At 42.0% G+C, this 21,642-nt stretch overlaps 1 protein-coding gene across 1 annotated transcript; it reads left to right on the top strand.

Annotated features, from left to right (window-relative positions):
* Nucleotides 1–356: 356 nt before the first annotated feature.
* On the top strand, nucleotides 357–19,869 carry RGMB (repulsive guidance molecule BMP co-receptor b; the record flags this gene model as incomplete). The annotated part of the gene is made up of 3 exons (XM_014453667.2): nucleotides 357–525; nucleotides 4,962–5,470; nucleotides 18,912–19,869. Coding segments are annotated over 3 exons (1,347 nt in total), but the record flags the coding sequence as incomplete, so codon positions are not given.
* Nucleotides 19,870–21,642: the final 1,773 nt, after the last annotated feature.

Below are 21,642 nucleotides of genomic sequence, written 5' to 3'. Positions count from 1 at the left end.
TCCCCCAGGCCTTTCCGGGCGGGAGCAGGGGAACCGTTAAAAAATCTCCCCCTCTAACAACCCCCTTACCAAAGATTTTCGGGGGCGGGGGTTGGCGGGGCTCGCCCCCCGACAAAATTTTCCCGGAACTTTTTTTCCCCCTGGGTTGGGTTTTTCAAAAATTCGGGCTGGATTCAGTTTTCCCCCGCCCCCCCCCTCGGCGGGGAAACAAGGGAGCCCTTGGGGCGCTCCCCTGCCACCTGGGGGGGGGCGGCGAACCGAAAAAATCCCCCCCCAGATGGAAAAATTTTTTCCCCCAGGATTTTGCAAACTGGGGAGGTTAATTTTCGAAAGTAACTTAACCTTCTTTAAAACAGGGGTTTCTTTCGTGTTTGCGAAAGCTGCTTCTAATTCAGCGTTCAGTCTCTTTGGAAAAGCTCGTGCTTCCTGGCCAGCTGCACGTTCAGGAGGGGCTGACAGATAGGCTGCTTTCTGGAGCTCGGCGCTTCCCCAGTGGAAGCAGCAGTGAGGAGTCTGTTCTAGCCGGTGATACTATAATTCCGTTTAAAATCCTCTCCCTAACACAATGTTAAATCTCAGACTTTCCCAATAAAACTGTGGGGGGGGGGGTGAATATCTAGGATGCTCTTTGCAAACAAGACCACTTCTAGGAGTTTGTCTAGACAAGTTTTTAAGTGCGAAATGGAAATTATTGTTTAGTTTGAGAACAACTTGGGCGTTAGATCATTTTTTTCTTCCACACCTTTTTGCCCTGTATTTGTATGATAACAGTCAACAATGCTCTGATCTGGAGAATCCTGAACTTTAAAGCCACCCAAATGTGTGTGTGTGCGGGGGAGGGGGGGGGCGGTAATTTTTACTTATTAAGTCATACTAGCCCGTGCTAACAATCCTGGAGGTCTTCTAAGTAATGGGGGGGGGGGATGTGGCCTTTGAGGAGAGGGCTGAATTTACTTTGTGTAACTTTGCATTGTGATGTAACAGCAGCTGCATTTTAAGTGTCACTTGGGAAAACAAACTGAAATCTTACTGAAGAATGTAGTGATGAAGGCTTTCAATTAGTGACTTTAGAACCTTGGGAAGCAATGTCAATTTGCTTAACAGTTACATGGAAAAATTTTCATGACATGTCACACGATATATTCAGGGTTGTTTTGTGTGAAAATATGTGTCTGTAATGTCCAAGCGTGGGTTTCTTGAAATGGAAATTGAAGTGCTAGGTGGGACTGTCCCTCTTGACCAGTGGGATATTGTTTCCCTTATCCCTCAGTTGCTGTAGGTTCCCGTGACAGGATTGGAATGTGGTCTTTGAAGATTTCTTTGCTGGCCCATGAAAGACCTAAGAAGTTGGTTTAAAGGTTTAGAAAATTATGGTGCCTTAGTTCAAGAACTTGGAATGTGAAACTCGTCTCAGTATCTTAATATGCCCTCACTAGAATCACCATCAGCTTCTACCCAGAATTGCTGTGGTGAGTGATTTCTGTGGACAGCTTGTCGGAGTGGAGCAATTAATCTGGCTATAGAAAGGAGGGCTCCTTTTGAGAGATTTCTTTGAAGAGCGGTGCTATTGAAATGCAAGGGCTGTTTCTCAGAGCAGGGAGCCTAGCAAAGTGCTCTCTGCAGATGGGCTACCATATGTTTTATGCCTGGATCCATATAATTTGCCTCAGCACCCCATATGGCTCCATATTTCACTTAATTCAGCCTCAGCGTATCTTGTTTCTTTTATTATAAGCTGGTGATTGTGCTGCAGATTCACACGTGCAGTCCTGGCATTGAGGAAGCTGTTTTTAAATGATGAGGTCTTTATGTCTGAATCATTAAGGAAAGCTCTACACCTGAAAATCCTTTAGCACTTTCATTAACTAGAAGGAAAATACTGTCACACTGATCACAGATGATCTGACTCAAGGAAACAGATATCTGTAACTGCAGATTTTGAACTCTGCCCTTGAGAAATGAAAAGAGTACTTTTATTTGCCTTTTCTTCTCTTAAGCAAACCTCTGCAGTTCCTGACTGGCGATCCAATATAGGAGTTATTTGCTTACTCATACACTTCATGGCCTTCTTCGCCACATCCTTGAGATTGTTTCTGCTCCGCATTGTCTTGGCATTTTGACAGGAGGCTTACTTTACCGCCTGCAACAGGCAAAGTGTGCATTGTCATTATAAATTCATGAAGCCTGGATATTTCTGGGTGTATGCTGCAAATTAGTCATTCTACAGGAGCCTGCGATGAGGCTCAAACTGCTGACCCAAATGCACTTTCACTCTCATTAGCTTTTCTCCCTCCAATCATCTCTACCCCAAAAGGCTGTTAGAAACCTCATCCAAACAAAAGAGCTCAAGGAGTTCTGTGTTATGTGAGATTTCTCAAAGGAATCAGCACCTGCCTGCTATGAAGAAGGAATGAGGAAGGAACGGAAAGAGGAGCTGGCATCTAAATTCTGCTTCTTTCCCCTTCTGAACAATTGCATCTGCATTGCCATGCTGTTCTGACTTTTGATATTTTATGACTATTTGAAATAATTATAAGTAAATGTACGCTCAGATATATTTTATAGACCATAAAAAGAACAAATAGGCACTGCAAGTTTAGCGGAAAGTTCTTGTGCTGTCATTTATTTGTAGTCTGAGGGCTCTTCATTACTGAGTGATTTTGGCCCAGTTTTTATTTCCTTGCTTTCTGCTTGCTGTGAATCTGATTTAAAAGGGAAAAATGTGATACAGTAGTTACACCTTTTTTTTTTAAGCTATCAAGTACCATTTTGAGAGTCAGGAATTTAGGGGACATGGTATGTGGAGGAAGGAAAATGGATTGGAGGAAAGGCCCACTTCCTGGGCTTCATACAGCTGTGTATGATCTGCCAGGACAAGGCCTTAAAATCCCTTTGCCTTGGTTTTTCCCATCTGCTAAATGGCTTTAATGACTTTGGGGTGGTTTTTTGTTTGTTTGTGTTTTTTTTTAACTTTTTTTTTAATATATATATTTTATTGATTTTTTACAGAGAGGAAGGGAGAGAGATAGAGAGTTAGAAACATCGATCAGCTGCCTCCAGCACATCTCCCACTGGGGATGTGCCCACAACCCAGGTACATGCCCTTGACCGGAATCGAACCCGGGACCTTTCAGTCCGCAGGCCGACGCTCTATCCACTGAGCCAAACCGGTTTCGGCTGTTTGATTTTTTTTAATTTTGCTTTTGTTTTGTTGAGTAAAAGTAGTTGAAAATGACTTGATCTACTTTGGAGAGAGGAATTCTATAAATAATAGCTGCTTTTGGTAACTTTGCAATGAGCAAACATAAAATAGGCCAGACACAAGATGTCTTTGTGATTAATATTTTAATCTCTTTTACTCAAGTTAAAGTAACTATCCAATCAAGACTATAACATTTTTCCCTTTTTGGACTTCGAAATGTAAGAAAATGGTTGGGGAGATATCTTGAGAAGTGGTCATCTCCTACCCTTTTCTCCCCAGCTGAGGCCAAACACAGATTACAGGCTATTTAATTTAGATGTAAAGGCAGTTTACTGAAAAGATTAAAATACCTTTTTAAATAATCTTTATTTAAAAAACATTTTTAGTAAGTCTTTATCAGATGAAGTCCTAAATCTTGATATTATCCTGAACTTTGTTATGCTCATATCTTTAAATAATTACATATCTAATAGCACACTACTGACTGTTTTCTCTCACCTAGAATAAGATATTTTATGCCTGAAAAAGGTCACAAAGTTCATTTTAGAGCAACCTCCTCATATCTCAGATGAGGAATGTTAGACTTGAAAAGATTGAGACTTGCTCCATTGTTCAGAGGCCTATAAAGAACGTGTAACACATACATGTTGCAGTTCATGTCTATAAAGTTTGAGGTGGATGGTAAAGGAAAGAATTTCTCTTTTCAGTAATTCTAGTGTCCCACTTTATGGAGCAGAATTAAAAAAAAAAACTGGTGCACATGACTGACCTGGCATTGGCAATTCTTACAATTTTTGTGCTTTAAGAGGTTTTATAAATTTTTATGTGAGGAACTAGTGGCAAAACATCATTTGAAAATTAACTTTTTAAAATAGTAGGGCAGTAATACTTGGTTTTCCATTACTTCATTTCATCACTTTGCTTTAACCATTAAGTATATATGAATTGTTGATTTAAGGGGAAAATCATTCAGATAACTCTAAAAATTCTGTTGTGTTTCTGAAAAAACATAGTTGGAAACATCAGTTTCTGCAGTGTGATTTCAATGTCCTTTTTTGTTTAGTGTACTTTTCCTGGTGAAACTGTTTGGGAGCTGGGATCTCAGGGTGATGGATATCAAGGGAGAAGTGAATACATTGCTTGGTCAAATGTATCACTATTTTTTTAAGAGAACATTTATACTTTGTAAAAACCAGGAGATTAAGTGACAGTTTATATACAATTTATTGATAAACATCTATCAGGAAATGCAGAATAATTTAGTGCTTGGATTTTTTTTTCTTGTTAGCTTTACTAGAATAAGGTAAAGGTGTTTTAGCCAATCATGCTATAATTTAGGGGTTTCCCCTACCTGAGTTGTGGAAGTTTTAATTGTGGTTTTGTGCATAGACAGTGCTTTCCAAAGCAAATTACTTATGCAGTTTTCAAAATCAAAACAAAGTTTACATCTTTTGCTTGGCCTTAGAGCAAAGGAATCTTTCTCAAAATCCATAAACAATAGCAAAGTTGGTAAAATTGTCATTTACAATGGCCCATGCTATAAAGTTTTAAGTTAACTAACTGCATGCAGTTTTTCTCCCAGTGGCTTAATTTGTGAGAGACACAGAAGCACAATGCAACCCTATTTCTGAAGGCCTTCTTAAAATAGGAGGATATGAAATAGAACAAACAGTCCCCAGAGGAGAATGTCATTTTCTCATGTAGCTCAGGAAGTTATGAAGCGTTTAAAAAATGTGTGGTCTTATCTTCTTTCCCATAGGTGACTGCCAACAACCAGCCCAGTGTCGAATCCAGAAATGTACCACAGACTTTGTGTCCCTGACTTCACACCTGAACTCTGCCATTGACGGCTTTGACTCTGAGTTCTGCAAGGCCCTGCGTGCCTATGCTGGCTGCACCCAGCGAACTTCAAAAGCCTGCCGTGGCAACCTGGTATACCATTCTGCTGTACTGGGTATCAGTGACCTCATGAGCCAGAGGAACTGTTCCAAGGACGGACCCACATCCTCTACCAACCCTGAAGTGACCCATGACCCTTGTAACTATCACAGCCATGCGGGAGTCAGAGAACTCAGGGGAGGGGACCAGAACCCTCCTAATTACCTTTTCTGTGGCTTGTTTGGAGATCCCCACCTTAGAACTTTCAAGGATCACTTCCAGACGTGCAAAGTGGAAGGAGCCTGGCCACTCATAGACAATAATTACCTTTCCGTTCAAGTGACGAATGTGCCCGTGGTCCTTGGATCCAGTGCTACTGCTACAAATAAGGCAAGAATACTTTTTTTTTCCTTCTTCTTACTTATACCTTTCAGGTGTCCGACTCTTCAGACAGCCTGGGAAAATTGAAATGAAAGACCTAGTTTAAAAGGAACTTTGCTTGGTCTTCTTGGCAAGCAGTGTTAGCAGGGTGGATGAAGGATTAAATGAAAATTAGTAAGGAATTTCTTGGTGGAATTCTAGGGCTTATGAGAAATGTGTGTGTAAATTTAAATAGGCAATGATACAAAAAATAAAAAGTGAACAGTAATGTTGGGTTCTCTTGGGAAAAGGCAGGCCTGTTTAATGAAAAACTGCTTTTTTCAGTGATGTCTTTTTTGAGTGCATATGTGTATGACTCAAGGAAATCCATGTTTAGATTTATCAGATTTGACTGATGTAGGTTTTCTGAATAAAGAAAGCTGTGAAGCCTGAGGGCAATAACCCATCAGGAAATATATTTTATTGGAAATTTGGAAGCTATGGTAAAAGGTAATGGTTATAAGCCAACTTCCCAATGGCAAGCCTAAAAGTCTGTTAGTTACTGTCCTGTGGTGACCAAGGAAATAAGAATTGGATATTGTAGAGCAGTGATGTATAATCTCAGGCTAACAATTTAAGTGAGAAGCCGAGGGGAAAACTGGCAAAATTAAGTTAAGCTTGCCCTGCCTAGCTGCCAGTATTGCGGTTCTTGTTGCTTGGTTGGTTTTAAAGAAACTAATACTGAATCCTCTAAATCAACTTTAAGTCACCGATATCTTGGTGCAACGATTTTCAACCTTTTTCATCTCGTGGCACACAAAGTAATTACTAAAATTCTGTAGCACACCTTGCCAATCTGACAAAAAAAAAAGATATAATTTTGATTCATTTACACCCAATGGCTGTTCTGTTGGCTGGTGTCATTTTTTTGACAATCTAAGGGAAAAGAGGTCAGTGCCCCTGACTAAAGAGTCAGGTATTGCATGTTTTAAAAATTCTTGCCCTGGCTGGTGTGGCTCAGTTGGTTGAGTGTCATCCATGCATTGAAAGGTCGCAGGTTTGATTCCAGGTCAGGGTACATACCCAGGTTGCAGGTTCGGTCTCTTGTCGGGGTGCTTATGGGAAGCAGCCGATCGATGTTCCACTCTCACGTTGTTGTTTCTCTCTCTCTAACTCTCGTAAATAAAAAAATTTTGCTGTATAAGTGCAAGTAGTACATGCTAGGAACTGGGTTTTCAATTGCCAGTCAGCACTACTTCATTCACTAGTAAATAAAGAAGTCGCAAGGGTTTTCCATAATAATAGTGTCCCAAGTAAGCAGCTCCTTCCCTTTGTTTCCAACCACTAAATCACACATGTAGACAATCTCATTTTGCTTAATTTCCTTTGTTTATTTTGTCTATTCATCAGTTGGCTTAGACTGAAATATAATTGACAAGGATCAATCTTCTGTAATACTGATGACTCTTCTTTGATTTCAGGACCCCTCCCTTGCCTCAAAACCTGTGTGGTATATTTTTAAAGTGAATTTAAGTTATTTTACTTGGCATTTTGTGGAGGGAGTTTATAACACCTCCAGAGATATCTGGAGACACCAGTGGTATCACAAATCTAAGATGAGACGTCATTGCTCTGAACAAAGACTATTACAGTGGTGCAGACATCTTAGAGGAGCTGAAAATGTTTACACTTCAGTCCCAGTACACCCAAGCTGGCCTTTCCAAATCCTACATCTCAAACTTTCCTTTTCTGACTTTTATAAGTATGCACATAATTTTTTCTATCTGAACATTAAAATATGTACTGGCTATGTTATGATGTAAAGTTATATAATTATGAAGTTTTAGGACCAGCCATGGCCAAAAATCCATCATTGAAGCAGTCAGGTCACAGAATCTGAGATTAGTCTTTGGGAAAACATAACACTGGAAATTCAAGAAGGCAGTTCCATTGGGAATGGAGAAAATCAGCATCAATTGTGCAAATAATTGAGGGCTTAGAGAGGTGGTCTTTAAACACTACTATCAAGATTAGTAAGTGCTATGTGCATGGGAAAATGTTGGTTCAACACTGAAGTACTTTATTTAGATCATTCCATTTCAGTTGTGGTTGAGTCTATCATAGTTTTTAGCAAATAAGCAAATAAAAGGTACACCGTTTTTACTCTTTTACTTTGTTTAAGGATCAAAGGTTTTACCCATTCTAAAGAAAGGAGGTTGGGGGTCTTGTCTTGACATAAATTCAGGCCAATGATGAGAATGCTTGGTCTTTAATTGCACTATTGGAAAGTATTTCCCCACATCTGGTCACCATGCTGTTCAGCAACAAATTACTCTATGGCTTCATGACCTCTAGTAGTTGTTTTTTTCCTTTTTGTTGTAACTCTCTCCAAAGCCCCCAGAAGCATCTGGAAGGTTACTGTTAAAGGTCTCTCAATGCTGGTATGACCTCTGCTGATGAAACTAAGAGAAAACCTAAAATTCTGCAATACAATTTCCTTTTATCTACCCAGGGACAAAATAAAACCTGTAAAAAAATTCTAAGCAATGAAAAAATGATGGTGGTAAAAGTAAAAACAGTATGAGGCAAAAAGTACTTACGAAATAAGTTCAAAAAAGAATCTGATTTTTTTCCCCTTGATGTCTATGCAATAGTATAAAAACACCTTTCAGAAGATTTTTTACTGAAGCTTTGGACACATACGTAGACCAGCTATTGGATAACCTAGCACTGCATTTTGCAGATACTGTGCCATCCTTGTGATGAAGCGTTTTTAATGACCCATGTGCTCAGTGTTACTAGCTTTAAGACTGACCGATGGTATTGATGAGACTGATCAGCTGTGATACTGAAATCATATTTAAGCATCTACAGTGGGGCCTTGACTTACAAGTGTCCTACTAACGAGTTTTTCGAGATAGGAGCCATCTCTCGGCCGAGTTTTTGATTTGAGTTGCGAGCTAAAATTCGGGTTACGAGCCAGCTTCAGATACCCCACCGCTAGTTGGCGCAGCGAACGTCACAGTGAACGCCACATCAGCCCAGCATCACGTGTCTCACTCGTTCACGTTAAGATTTGACATACGAGTAATTTGAGTTACGAGCTCCGTCACAGAACGAATTAAACTCGTAAGTCAAGGCCCCACTGTATTAATTTGCCTGCCTTCAGCACTGAACTCAAGCACTAGACCTGGGTATTTTGGCAGTAAGGTCCCTAAAACAATTCTTCATCCTGGGAACCTGGCTTCTTGAGCAAGCACTTTCAAGCTTAGCTTTGTGAGCTCTACCTGACCTTCATTGCCCACTTTTCCTCATCACAAAAATACAAAATTTAGTGGAGGGATATGTAAACAACAAAATGAAAAGTGAAGTCATCTGTACTCCAGGGACCATTTACTAGCCACGCCTTCCCCTTTTTCCACATGCAGGCAGTGAGGTCAGGGCAGGTAGGCCTGCAGTGCTGGACAGTGTGGCCCCGTCCCCCCATTTGTCATGGTGAGCGCAGGTGTGCTTCCTCGGGGCCTCCAGGGTTTTATGTCCTCTGCCAGCCTGCTAGGCTGCCTCTCTGGAGCAGTCTGTGTGGTTGGCCATCTTGCCAGGTAGGTGTGTTCCGAGGCCAGGGCTGGTTTTTCATCTCTCCACCCCTCGGGGCTGCAGGGGTTTCTGGCACAGCTACACACCTGGGCTGAGATCCACATCAGCTCTGGGCCATCTTCCCCACCTTTGGCTGTGAGAGGCGCTTCAGACCTGCAGGCACTGGGGGAGAGATGAGAGGACAGGCTTAGAACTGGCAGGGTTGGTTACTTGGGAAAGAAAAGCAGTTTTTGTTTGGGGGAGGAGTAGTGCACACTAGGCTCCAGGCGGACACAAGTCAATAACTCTCCTGGGCCTCTCCAGCGAATAAACGGATCATCTGTGGCAGTACTTGACTTCTGTACCTTCTCTTCCACATTCCCCTTGCAGTCCCTCAGTCTCAGCTCCTGTGTTCTTCTCTGTATCTCTGGATCTCTGTTTAAGTGGACTCAATAAAGATTTGTATATGCTGTGATTGTAGAAAGTGATTTTGATAAATTATTTTATGAAAGGATTCTGTACTTTGCAAATATGCTATATTCCTAATAAACTATAGCAGTGATGGTGAACCTTTTGAGCTCGGCATGTCAGCATTTTGAAAAACCCTAACTTAACTCTGGTGCCTTGTCACATATAGAAATTTTTTGATATTTGCAACCATAGTAAAACAAAGACTTATATTTTTGATATTTATTTTATATATTTAAATGCCATTTAACAAAGAAAAATCAACCAAAAAAAAATGAGTTCGCATGTCACCTCTGACACACATGTCATAGATTCGCCATCACTGGCCTATAGTATTAAAAAATCAGTTCGTGAGGTGCATTTAAAATTATTCTTTTTCCAAAAAATTTCAGGTATGCATTTATTGCACACCTAAACAATATTTTTTAAATTATTTTTTATAAGTAATTTAGATACTTTTGCTTTACTTTTTATTTTATTTTAATGCATGTCCTTTCCCATCACTATAGCTTTCTTATCCTCCAGTCTCAGTGAGACAAAATTACAAATGTGGGGGGTGGTAAGCAGGGGCTGACAGATTTTCCTGTGCTTCATCCTTTAGTGGGAAGGTGGTTTACCTTAAGGCAGTTTGCATTTGGGAAAGAGGTGTTCTTTGTGCTTGACCAAGCCTGGTGATTTTTGGCCAGGTGAGTGGACACTGAGGTGCCTCATATGTTCTTGCTGCCACCATGGGCCACCGGCTCCAGGTTATCCCATGGGCAGTAGCACCCAACTACCCAAAGCATAGGAAGAGGTCCTTACCCTTCAAGTTTCTCTCTATATATTTAAAAGTTCCTAATTATCCCTAATTCTTAAACTCTTTCTAGAAATTCTGAAAATTTTCACTGGGATGATGATGGAAGGTGAAGAATTAGTTTGTTTGGTTCATTCTTGCTTACTATGTTCTTCAAACCGTAGACCCAACGTGTTCCTTATTTGCTTGTAGGGTCCTAGAGCATGCATTGGGTCCTCTTTCTTTCTGGTGCCTCTTCGCATGTAGCTGTTGTTCCACAACAGTATATGGCATGTAAACCTGTTGTGGATCATTCTGTTGGTTACAAAATCAGAGAGCTATGTGCCTGCATTGCGAAGCCTTTCCACTGTCATTTTAAGCATATCTCTGGATCAAGGTTTGGAAATCTGTTCTCTCTTGACCCCAGGCCTAGGGCATTGTTTTTGGAGCCAAGTTTCTGTAACCCATATGTTTTTTGTATCTTTACTGATAGATGAGCTACACTGTGGACTAAGGTAGCTGCTGCATCCTCCCATCAGCAGGAGTGTATTTTAAATATGTGAACACTGTTCTTGCATGCAAGGGGACATTTTCTTTCCTTCCAGAGAGCACAACTGCTTTGCAGAAATATTGCAACCAATCTTTAAAATCTGAGATTGCTCTTTATTTTGTTATGACTTATCTGTTATGCAGGTAATTCTTGCCATCTCGTTAAGATTTGCTCCTTGTCCTGGTCCTCCTTGTTTTGCAGAAATTACCAGAGTTGCTAGACTAGTTGAGGTATATTGGGGAGCAGGAGGGAAGGAAGTTTGCAGTTGTAGCTCCCTGCTTAGTATAATAATTTATCTGATAAAATTTATGATTTAGTTCTGAGTTTCAACCAGCAAGCATCAAAGGACCTACTGTGTGGGGGAGGTGCAGGATGAATGCAGGCTCTGCCTCATTCTAAGCACATAAGTGAAATTTGCAGCAGTCAATGGAGAATTGTGGGATGTGTAAAACCAACCATTTTCAGGGTGTGTTTTTTTGAACATTGGTGGCCCGCATTCATAAGCTGGTTCCACGTGCTGCTACTTAGCAAGTTGTTGCAGCTGCCAAGAAGGGCCAGAGAGCCCTGGCTGGTTTGGCTCAGTGGATAGAGCATTGGCCTGTGGACTGAAGAGTCCCGAGTTCGATTCCGATCAAGGGCACATGTCCAGGTTGCAGGCTTGATCCCCAGTAGGGGCTGTGCAGGAGGCAGCCAGTCAATGATTCTCTCACATCATTGATGTTTCTAGCTCTCTGTCCCTTCCTTTCTGAAATCAACAAAAATACATAAAAAATAATAAAGTAAAATTGCTAAAAAAAAAAAAAAAAAAAAAGAAGGGCCAGAGAGATGGGTTGCTGAACCCAGAGCATACTCCTCCACCCTGGTCACTTGTCTCAGGTCATTTTTTTTACTTCTGGAGTTTGACAGTCTCCCTTTCCATCCAGCCACTGTCAGAGTCGCCCCTTATTTACACCCACATTTCCTCACACTCCTACAACCTAGTAGGGTCTAAAGCCCCGGCTGCCACTTTTGAAAGGTTGTTGGTCTTTGATTTAATCCAAAAAGCTTTCCAGAATTTGACTATCAGTCTTCAGTTTTTAAATTCATTTTTCAGGATCCCATCTCACTTTTAAAACTCATGAAACCGTGTCTTAGATATCCTTATCTGCCTTGAATTTATTTATTGTAGAAACTATTGAAACATTGAAGAGTTTTGAGAAGAGCAGAAATCAGCTATAATTCCAGGCGGCAGTGCTCTTATTTGTCCTTTTCTGTTTCCTGCATAGCCCTTGTGTGTACTGGATTATCACGTTTTAGGCCCAGGAACTACTCAACTTTGCTTTATATACTGGTAGTTTCAGCAAATTGCCTGGAGGTAAAAGGATTTCCAAATGCCTGTGGGAAAGAAAGCAGAGAAAGGAGAAGGAATTATTAGCTGTATGGTGTAAGGATAAGTAGAAAAGATCACTTTGTAACATGAATGGGCCTACCTTGGTTATTCTTTGTGCAGTATTTTCCAAACAAAGTTCACCTTTATATTGTCTATACACATTAAAACATTCTGGCTAATGAGTCCTTTTACCATCTTTCTATTCTTTGGAATGAAGAGAGACAGTAGATGTTAGTAGAAACTGTCTAAAATTGTACCAGGTTTGTATCGGCCTCTTTGAAGGCCTGCATTTTGAATCTCCTAGACTATGTGCCACTCTGTCCCAGATGTGGTTTAGGAGGAGGAGAGGACCTTCCAAATCCCCCACTTGTAAGTGAAGTTAACCCAGGGCCTGCCCTGCCCTAGCCAGGCAGGATTCCATGTGTCCCGTGGGCCCCTGCTGCTTTAAAACAGATCCACACTCCTCCATAGTTTAAACCAGCGGCACGAGGCCAAGTCTGATGCACAGCTGAGAGTTAGAACTTGTTTTTCTGTCACATTTCCAAGTGTCTCTCTCTGCCCTGTTAAATTTTCTTTGAGTCAACACTTTGAGGGGAAGGGGCGAGAGGGAAACATTGGGTGGTTGGTACTTTTTTTGTTGGCTTCAACTAATGCTAACCAAACAGTTTCTGCCTGTGCGGAATGTGGCATGCAAAAAGACTTACCTACAGTGTGGAACAATGAAAAATGCTACCTTACCCATTTTGTCTTTATTTGTTTTGACTGCAGTAGAACTTGCTCTTCCACTGTTTTGAATTTTGTGTTCTTGTGGGTGGGGTAACTTAAGGACTTTTTAAACTGCTCAGCCTGCCAGTGCGTGGTAACTAACAAGAATAGCAACACACTTCTAAGATGCAGAATTTAACCGACAGCCTTGCCCTGAAAGCACGGTGCTGTTGGGTCTAGAAAGAACTTCAGGTGAGACTGGTTCTGTGGAGAGAGGAGTTTTTTATGTCCTGGTTAGCTGGTTATTTTTAGAGTTGGAGTCAAAAGAACATTTGGCTAATTCTGTTGGGGTTCTCTCAGTGTTGGAATATAGTATGTGTACTGTGGATAGAACTGATACGACAGCATTTCAACACTCACTTTCATAAGCCCTGAAATGGGGTCAGGGTTCAATCTTTGCATTTTAGGATGTGTGTGAATACGCACAGATGTGCACACATGAGCTTAGCGGTGTTGTCTTCCTCTCTCCCTACCTCAGGAAAATGAAGACAGAAGGATATTGTTTCTGTAGCATTCCTGGTAACTGACTTCTTGAAATATATGGTCAGGGCCTCTAACTACCTTGTGGGCTTTTTTTTTTTTTAATAGCCCTGAGAACTTGAACCTAGAAGTGACAAAGTATGAGTGTAGTATTGGTGAAGACCTTCAAGCCCTTTTATACCTTTTTAATCACCTCCCAAAACTGAAGGGAAAAAAAAGATTAAAGAGGCTGTGATTTCCTAATCCCCAACGGTTTGGGAAATAGCTGTGCTAAACCTAAGCCCAGAGCATTTGCCCACAGACCCTCTGGGGCCTGGAATGTGTGGCCCTGCCCCCACATCCCTTGAGGAGTGAGCTCCCTGAAGGGGAGGGCCAGACCTGCTAGGGCAGATTCTTACCCCTAGAGTTATGCTTCGGGCCCTGGCTCTCACCTTTCAAAATATTTTTAGCCTCTGGTCTGAAGCACAGTGGCAGCCTGGGCCTGTAATACTGTCCACACATGCCTAACTTCACATCTAGAAGCACAGTGAGTCCCTACATTTGCTGAGCTCCCTGTATGCAAAGTCTGAGCACAGCCAACAAACAAGAAGTTCCTGTGGAGTTCTCGGAGTGGCTGAGACTTTAAGGACCAGAGGCCTTTTCCTCGTGGCTCCGCACAGCCTTGCTCTGGTCTGTACGAGGAAGCTAGCCAATTTCCCTGTCTCTGAGCCTATTTATACTTCCAGCCTTCCTTGTTTTAAGTGTATAGAAATTTTACTCTTTGGCAGTGGACGTTTTTGTGCCTGTCCCTTTTATGTGTCATCCCTGGGCCTGCTTCCCTTTCACTCTGGCATGCTCTTTGCAGCCTCCGAGCCCAGTGCTTCTGCCCTGGACCACCCTAGCAGCCTCAGCTGTGGGTGTCCTTCCCTCTGGTTGGTTTCTTCTTTCTCCGTCTGCTGCCAAGAACCCCTCCATCAGCCAAGGCGGCCCTTGTTCCTGCATGTATTACCTGGGGCAACAGTGAAGAATAAATAAGCTGATCCATTCCATTTCCCTGGATTCCTGTAAGTGTTCCTAGAACAGAGCTCTGTGGAAAGAGACTCTGAGGGGAGAGAAACCTGTTTTGATATTTCTTAAAGGTAGCTGATTCTTAGTCTCATTCAAGCCCTAAAAGGAGTCAAGGGTAAGATTTTTTAAGCCTCCACCCTCCTTTTAAACATGTATACTGTCTTGTCCTAGTCCAACACAATCATTTAACAAAATACACTTTTGTAAGTCTTACATTCAGTCTTCCTGTAGTAGATAGTTGATATAGAGGCTGAGTAGTGATTGTAAAAGTTGACTCTAGTTCACTGAGATCACACCTTCTTGGCAAATGTTTTCCCTTTAATTTTAAGGAAAATTGTAAGTGACATCAGTAATTAATCAACCCAACTTTTGTTCAAACAATGTTATTCTAGATGAATATGCTCTTTTTCTCCCCTGCTCCTACAAATGGAAGAGACACAGAGTTCTCCCGTCTTACAACCAAAGGCGGGCACCTGCCTCCCAGCCTAGATGGGTGACTCAGCTCCACCCAAATCGACATTTCCCGGCTTCCCTGTCCGGGTGGGGTGAGGCTGGGGGTGACCAGGGAAAACACTGGAAGGAAGGAGCCTTCACAGCCTCTACTTCCTTTTGGTGCTTCCAAGTGTCCTAGGCTTTGACTTGAGAAGTAGAGAGGAGGTGTTTAAGAGCTGGAGATAGAGCATGTGTGTGTCTTGGAAGCATGTGCTCTTGTTGGAATGGTTTCTTTTCTGCTCACTCACAGGACTGAAGGTAGAGGCTCTATGCCACTTACCTGGGAAAGGGGCTGTGAGCACATGGTCTCTTATCCTCCCTCAGAGTCACCTATTTTTTCAACCTGTGATGCATCCAGAGAATTTGATGAAGGGGACATATTAACTAATCATATGAAATAAAATTCATTTAGGTTCCTTTAACACAAGCAGAATTTTAACCAGGTCCATATCAAAATTGTTTCCCCGTGTTCCAAGCTAATTTCTGTGACAATTTCACTTTAGTTTGCTGGCCCATTAATCCAAGAAATGTGAGTCCCTTGACCGAGAAGTCCAGTTCTGGTATTGGAGGATTCCCGGAAGGTCCTGCACTTGCCGTGCCAAATGGCCTGATTAAACACTGATAAATGTTTCTTCCAAAAGGCAACGAGCACAAATAGTTAAGTGCACAACCTTTGGGGAATTCTGCTGTTTGAAAACCTGTGCACAGCACTTTACAAGGCTATTGAGCTTGGGAAGATACTGTATCTTGGCAAGACAGTGCCTGAGTTTTCCTTTTTGTTGGCTACCTCATTTTTTTTTAAATGCATCCTCCCTGTCCCCCATGTGCCCCCCCCCCCCCAGATGCCTCTAAATTTTGATATTTCACAGCAAACCTTAAGTCTTTCTTGCTTTCATGTGTGGAAAGGTTGATTTGTAGCTGCTATCTTTCTCTTCCTGATAGACCTTGTGGGTGGTAAAGATCTCAGGGAGTGAATATTAAAAATGAATGAGGAGAACTGGAGTAGGTTGTCTGAGGTGGGGTTTGAGAGGAACTGGGTGGGGGAGGTTTAACAAAAGGCATTGATGTTTTAAATGCACAGAAATGCCATCCATCAATAATAAATGGTGTGGCATAGAACAGATGTGCCAAATTGAGTTATTACAGCATATGGATCTCTTCATAGAGGGAGAAAAGAAAGCAGCATAGCTGGTGTTTTAAAATTATCTGAGAGCTTTAGAATATGATTTTGAATACCGTTTTTACAAAGCTCTGATAACTGCTAGTTGGAAATACAAAAGGTTTGGAATTTCCAAATTTTTTAATTAAATTTTAAATGTTTTAAAAGAGTTATTAATGTTTTTTCTGAAGAGGGAGACAGAATCTGAAAATGAATTTCTGGCCCTTTATGGCTGAGTGCTTGCTATTTAAGAGCTTGTATTGTAATTATATGAGGAATGAAATTGCATTACAAAACTTAAGTCACGTGAAAGTATTACCTAGTGTTTTCAACATTTACATGGATGGTATCTCTAGGTACGTACTTAAACTACAGAGGACCACTTAGGAAACCCCCTCATGCTTTGAGATCGATGCATCACCCTCAGTATTTTGATTCATGAGCTAAATTGTATACATAGGCTCTGTGAGTATTTCACCCCACAGAGAAATTTCAGCTTCAGTGTCTCAGAGAATATCACTCCCAAGGAATTGGACAGATAAAAATCTTTTAGATAAGCTGGAATATTTTGTAAGTGTAGATACTTGTGCAGAAGTCAAGCTTCGAGTTTTACTTGATCCTCTCAAGGTGTGTCACAGGCATAGCAGGGCATTCGTGTGAGGGTTTGAAATGAGTCCTGGGTAGGATGGGTGTGCTCAGTGAAAACAGATCCCTGGGAAGACATGTGGAAGGACTCCACTCATCTTAATATTGACCCATGCTTGCCTTTTTGGAAACTCCCGTGGAACTGGATCTCTCCTCTGTTTTCCTAACAAAACTAATTCCTCTTTGTTTTTTCTTAGGTGAACAAAAAGTACTTAATTCTTGCAAATAACAAGTCGGTTTAAATTTGAGGTTTGTTAGACTCAAAAAACAAATTACTTAGCTGTTGCAGAAGAGTTTGTGGAATCTGGGAATGTTCTCATTGAAAGCGAGGATACTGATTATATGAAAAGTCTATTACTAACTCTTATTTTAGCCATTTATATTAACTTTGAATCTCTCAGGTGCAGAATTTACTTGAGTTAATCTTTTCACCTGCAAGGGATCCTGGCTTGTCTTAGAAAAAAACACACACACACAAAAAAAACTTGTCAAACTGTCTTTAGAGCCACCAAATAAATCTGTTTTATAGTCCCATTAGATACCTAGCTCAAAATCCCATTCACTCTGGAAGGTCCTATGGTTGGATGCACAACAAATTTCCTGAACTCATCTCTGGTACACCTCCTTTGGGTTGTTAAGAAGGTGTTGAAATGTGAGAAGTCTGGTAGTGAAATTAAATTGTGGCTCAGGGTAATTAGAAAGGGAGAAATCCAAGCATTTCATAGCACATTGTCTGGCCTTAGTTGCAGCTGCAAACAACGGATATGAATTTAACCAGTTGCTACAGTGCAGCTGGTTCAGATCTGGCTTTACAACTGGCTGAAGTAAAATGAAATGGCTGGAAAATTCCAGTCAAGTAACACCAGTGGGAACATGTGGGATTAAATAGTGTGAGCAAATGCTGGCTGAGTTCAGAAAAAAAACTTCAGACATAAACTTGAGGGTGGTGGTGAGGACTCGTAGAGAGAGGGGCGGGAGGGGGCCAGGGCCTTTTCTGGCCTTTTTAACAAGGGTCTATTGTTTTGATTAGTTTCCTTGCAGGAGGTGGTTTCCTCCATCCAGAGTAATTTGTAGTGTGTTGGCCTGTCTACCTTCCTCCTTGACTGAAGTCACCTGATACTTTTTTTTTCCCTCCCAGAAGAAAGAAAAATAAGCTGTTACCTCAGTGACTGACAATAACACAAATCTCAAAATGTAGTCCTTTTTTCTTCGGGACCGTTTTCCCACCTTGTGAGACCAGGAGGTCCTGTCTCTTCCTTTCACCACCTGCACGGGAGAGGTTGGCAGTGTTAGAGGCCTAGGTGCTCAAAGGTTCAGTTTTTTTTAAAATAATTGTTCTCACTAAGGAAAGAAAGTGAGTTCACTGAAGGGAAGCTTTTGTATTGTCGAGGGTTTTTTCTCTCCATGAATTGTCTGCTTAATTTGGAGAATTGAGAGTTGGCTGGGAGAATTCTGAGAGGCTGCAGGGCCGTGTGCTATTTGGGGAAAACATTTGCTGTAACTAGGTTTAGGGTATTTATTCTCTGCCAGTGCTTGGGAGCTGTATTTGCCAAGTGATTTTCCTGTCGCAGGGATTAGCCAGTCATGTGAAACATTTGATTAAGAGACTTAGAGAAATCTTTCCTGAGGCCCTTGCTCGGTAGCTGTGTGGTAGCTGCCGCTGGGATGACCCCTCAACTCTCTGCTACGTCCCCAGTGGTCACAAGTAAGTTTGTAGTGTTGAGTCATGGGATATTTTTACAGTCCAATGAAGAAACCTTTTAGGAATCAAAGTTCGGTAGGTATATTGTTAATTGCCTAATTTAGAAAGGAATCTTTTTTTCTCAGAACTATACCACTCATCTGCTTTTGGAAAGAGACCAGATATAAACGATCAATAAAAACTGCCTATATCCCAACAGCAACATTGTTCTGACTCAGTAAAGAGACATTTTCCTCATGCACATCCCTGGACTTGTGTTAAATGTTCATTCTAAACACACAGGACTTCTTAATTTTTCCTCACAGCAACCTTCTTCTTGGTGAGGGGCTGAATGTGGAGGTTCTTCTCTAGCTATTCAACTCCAGAGTGAGGAAAGCCCTTGCTACAGAGGGATGCACCGTCCTTTTCCCTCCTGTTGTGTTAACTGTGCATGTTCCTCCTTCCCACAGATCACGATCATCTTCAAAGCCCACCGTGAGTGTACAGATCAGAAAGTATACCAAGCTGTGACCGATGACCTGCCGGCTGCCTTTGTGGATGGCAGCACCAGCGGTGGGGACGGCGACGTCAAGAGCCTGCGAATCGTGGAAAGGGAGAGTGGCCGCTACGTGGAGATGCACGCCCGCTACATAGGGACGACGGTGTTTGTGCGGCAGCTGGGTCGCTACCTGACCCTCGCCATCCGCATGCCCGAAGACCTGGCCATGTCCTACGAGGAAAGCCAGGACCTGCAGCTGTGTGTGAATGGCTGCCCCCTGAGCGAGCGCATCGACGACGGGCAGGGCCAGGTGTCTGCCATCCTGGGGCACACCCTGCCTCACACCTCTCTGGCACAGGCCTGGCCCGGCTACACACTGGAGACTGCCAACGCTCAATGCCACGAGAAGATGCCAGTGAAGGACATCTATTTCCAGTCCTGTGTCTTCGACCTGCTCACCACTGGTGACGCCAACTTCACCGCAGCTGCCCACAGCGCCTTGGAGGACGTGGAGGCGCTGCACCCCAGGAAGGAACGCTGGCACATTTTCCCAAGCAGTGGGCACGAGACGCCCCGAGGAGGCAGCCATCGGTCTCTCAGTGTAGGACTCACGTGCTTGATCCTTGTTGTGTTTTTGTAGGGGTTGTCTTTTATTTTTTTGTCTATAACAAAATTTTAAATATATATTGTCATAATATATTGAGTAAAAGAGTATATATGTATATACCATGTATATGACAGGATGTTTGTCCTGGGACACCCACCAGATTGTACATACTGTGTTTGACTGTTCTCACGTATGTTGGATGTAGTGTTCTTTGATTGTATCGATTTTATTTTGCAGTTTTGTGAAATGTTTTATAATGTCCCTGCCTGGGGACCTGTTAGAAAGCACTTTATTTTTTATATATTAAATATTTATGTGTGTACCTGGTTAGTATGTATAGTACATATACAGAGACACCATACCCAGCGACCCTTTGAGTATGACCAGTGATGACGTGTGTAGCTGTTCTTGGCCGCCCCCTTCTGCCCTTTCCCATTGCTACTGATTCCCACAGCGTGCAGCCTCCTGTTCCTTTGAGCTCCTCACCTCTTCTGTCCTCACTTGATTGGAAGGCTGGTTAACTCCTCCTTACAGGTGCTTTTTGGCAGTTAAACACCGATGTTGAGGAAGCCCTCACCCTCTCACAGCTGTCACTTCCCCAGGGGGTAGGGAGAATATTACTATGACCTTTATTAAACTAGGATTGTTATATGTGAGAACTTATGGCATGTTAAGTTGAACCATATGAAACTGCTATTTTTATAGGTCAGAAGGGGCAATTTCATCAAATAACCAGGCATTTTGCTAGACTCCCATAGCTCTCAGCCTTTCTCATCCCCTGTCCCTTTTAAACTATAGTTTTTTTCCCCCCTCTTTCAACTCTGTTTTGCATTGAACAAACAAAAGGCCAAAAAAAAAAACCCAAACAAACTTAGTGATGCTGCCTTGCTGTAGAATTAATGTGAGGCCACTTTCTTAGCCTTCTTTACTGAGGCCCAGATCCCATCACAAAGTTTCCCACTCTTCCTTGCCCTCCACACTGTGTTCTTCGCCACAGTCTGACCTGTTTGTCTGCATGATGGAATGGACTGGGTGTCAATGACAAGCTTCCTTGGCCTGACTCAGTGCTACTTAATCTAGACATTCTCATTAAGCAGCATTTCTTCCCAGGTGGTCCCTTTCTAATCACATATTCTCGTAACAGTTGTAGGTGAATATTAGTCAGTTGCTCATGTAACTTGGTAAAATCCCCATAAAATATAAAAACTCCTACCTCTTCAATTCCATTGTCAGCACCCCCCTGCAAAAGGAAAATAACAGGCAAGCACAGTAACTGAGAAAAATAAACACAATAGGTAGGTTTATATAGTCCCAACGGTTCTCAACCTGTGGGTCACGACCCCTTTGGTGGTCGAACGACCCTTTCACAGGGGTTGCCTAAGACCATCCTGCATATCAGATATTTACGATTCATAACAGTAGCAACATTACAGTTATGAAGTAGCAACGAAAACAATTTTATGGTTGGGTCACAACATGAGAAACTATTTAAAGGGCCAGAAGGTTGAGAACAACTGATATACTCGTATCTCAAATGTGTTTGAATCCAAGAAAAAGTGATAGAATTTGTGCTTTACCTTAAGTTTCCATTAATGTAAGCAACAGTTAATAAACTTTAAATACCATAGCAATTTGGGTCAAGACTGTGCTAAATTTCAGTTGGCCAGATAACGTCTCCCCTTCACCATGCTCCGTTGATTAGCACTGCCAGAGGCTCAAACTGGCAGGAAAAGAAGATGTCATTTTTCTGAAGTTCTTTTTCTTAGTGAACCGATCTATCATCATCCAGTCCCAGGATGGAACTGTGGGTTCACCCAGAAGTGGCAAACGTCCTCTCTTACGGCAAACGAGAGGATAATCAGGCCAGTCTGGGGGAAAATGAGGACATCCTGCTGCTTAACAAACATTCAACACCAGAAAGTTGAAACTCAGCCTGTCATCCTTTTATAAAAACGAGGGGCCTACCTACTACCATTAGCTCCGAACTGTGGCTGCTGCTGTTCAGTTAGGGAACCATGTCCCAGGGTCAGAAGCTATAGCTAGTTAGTAATTTTGTTTTGGAATTGAGAAGAAAGGAGAGGAAATGGGGTACTTC

This window comes from Myotis lucifugus, unplaced genomic scaffold (genome assembly GCF_000147115.1).
Source record: "Myotis lucifugus unplaced genomic scaffold, Myoluc2.0 scaffold_0, whole genome shotgun sequence".
Lineage (NCBI taxonomy): Eukaryota > Metazoa > Chordata > Mammalia > Chiroptera > Vespertilionidae > Myotis > Myotis lucifugus.
This window is presented reverse-complemented; position numbering and strand designations above follow the sequence as displayed.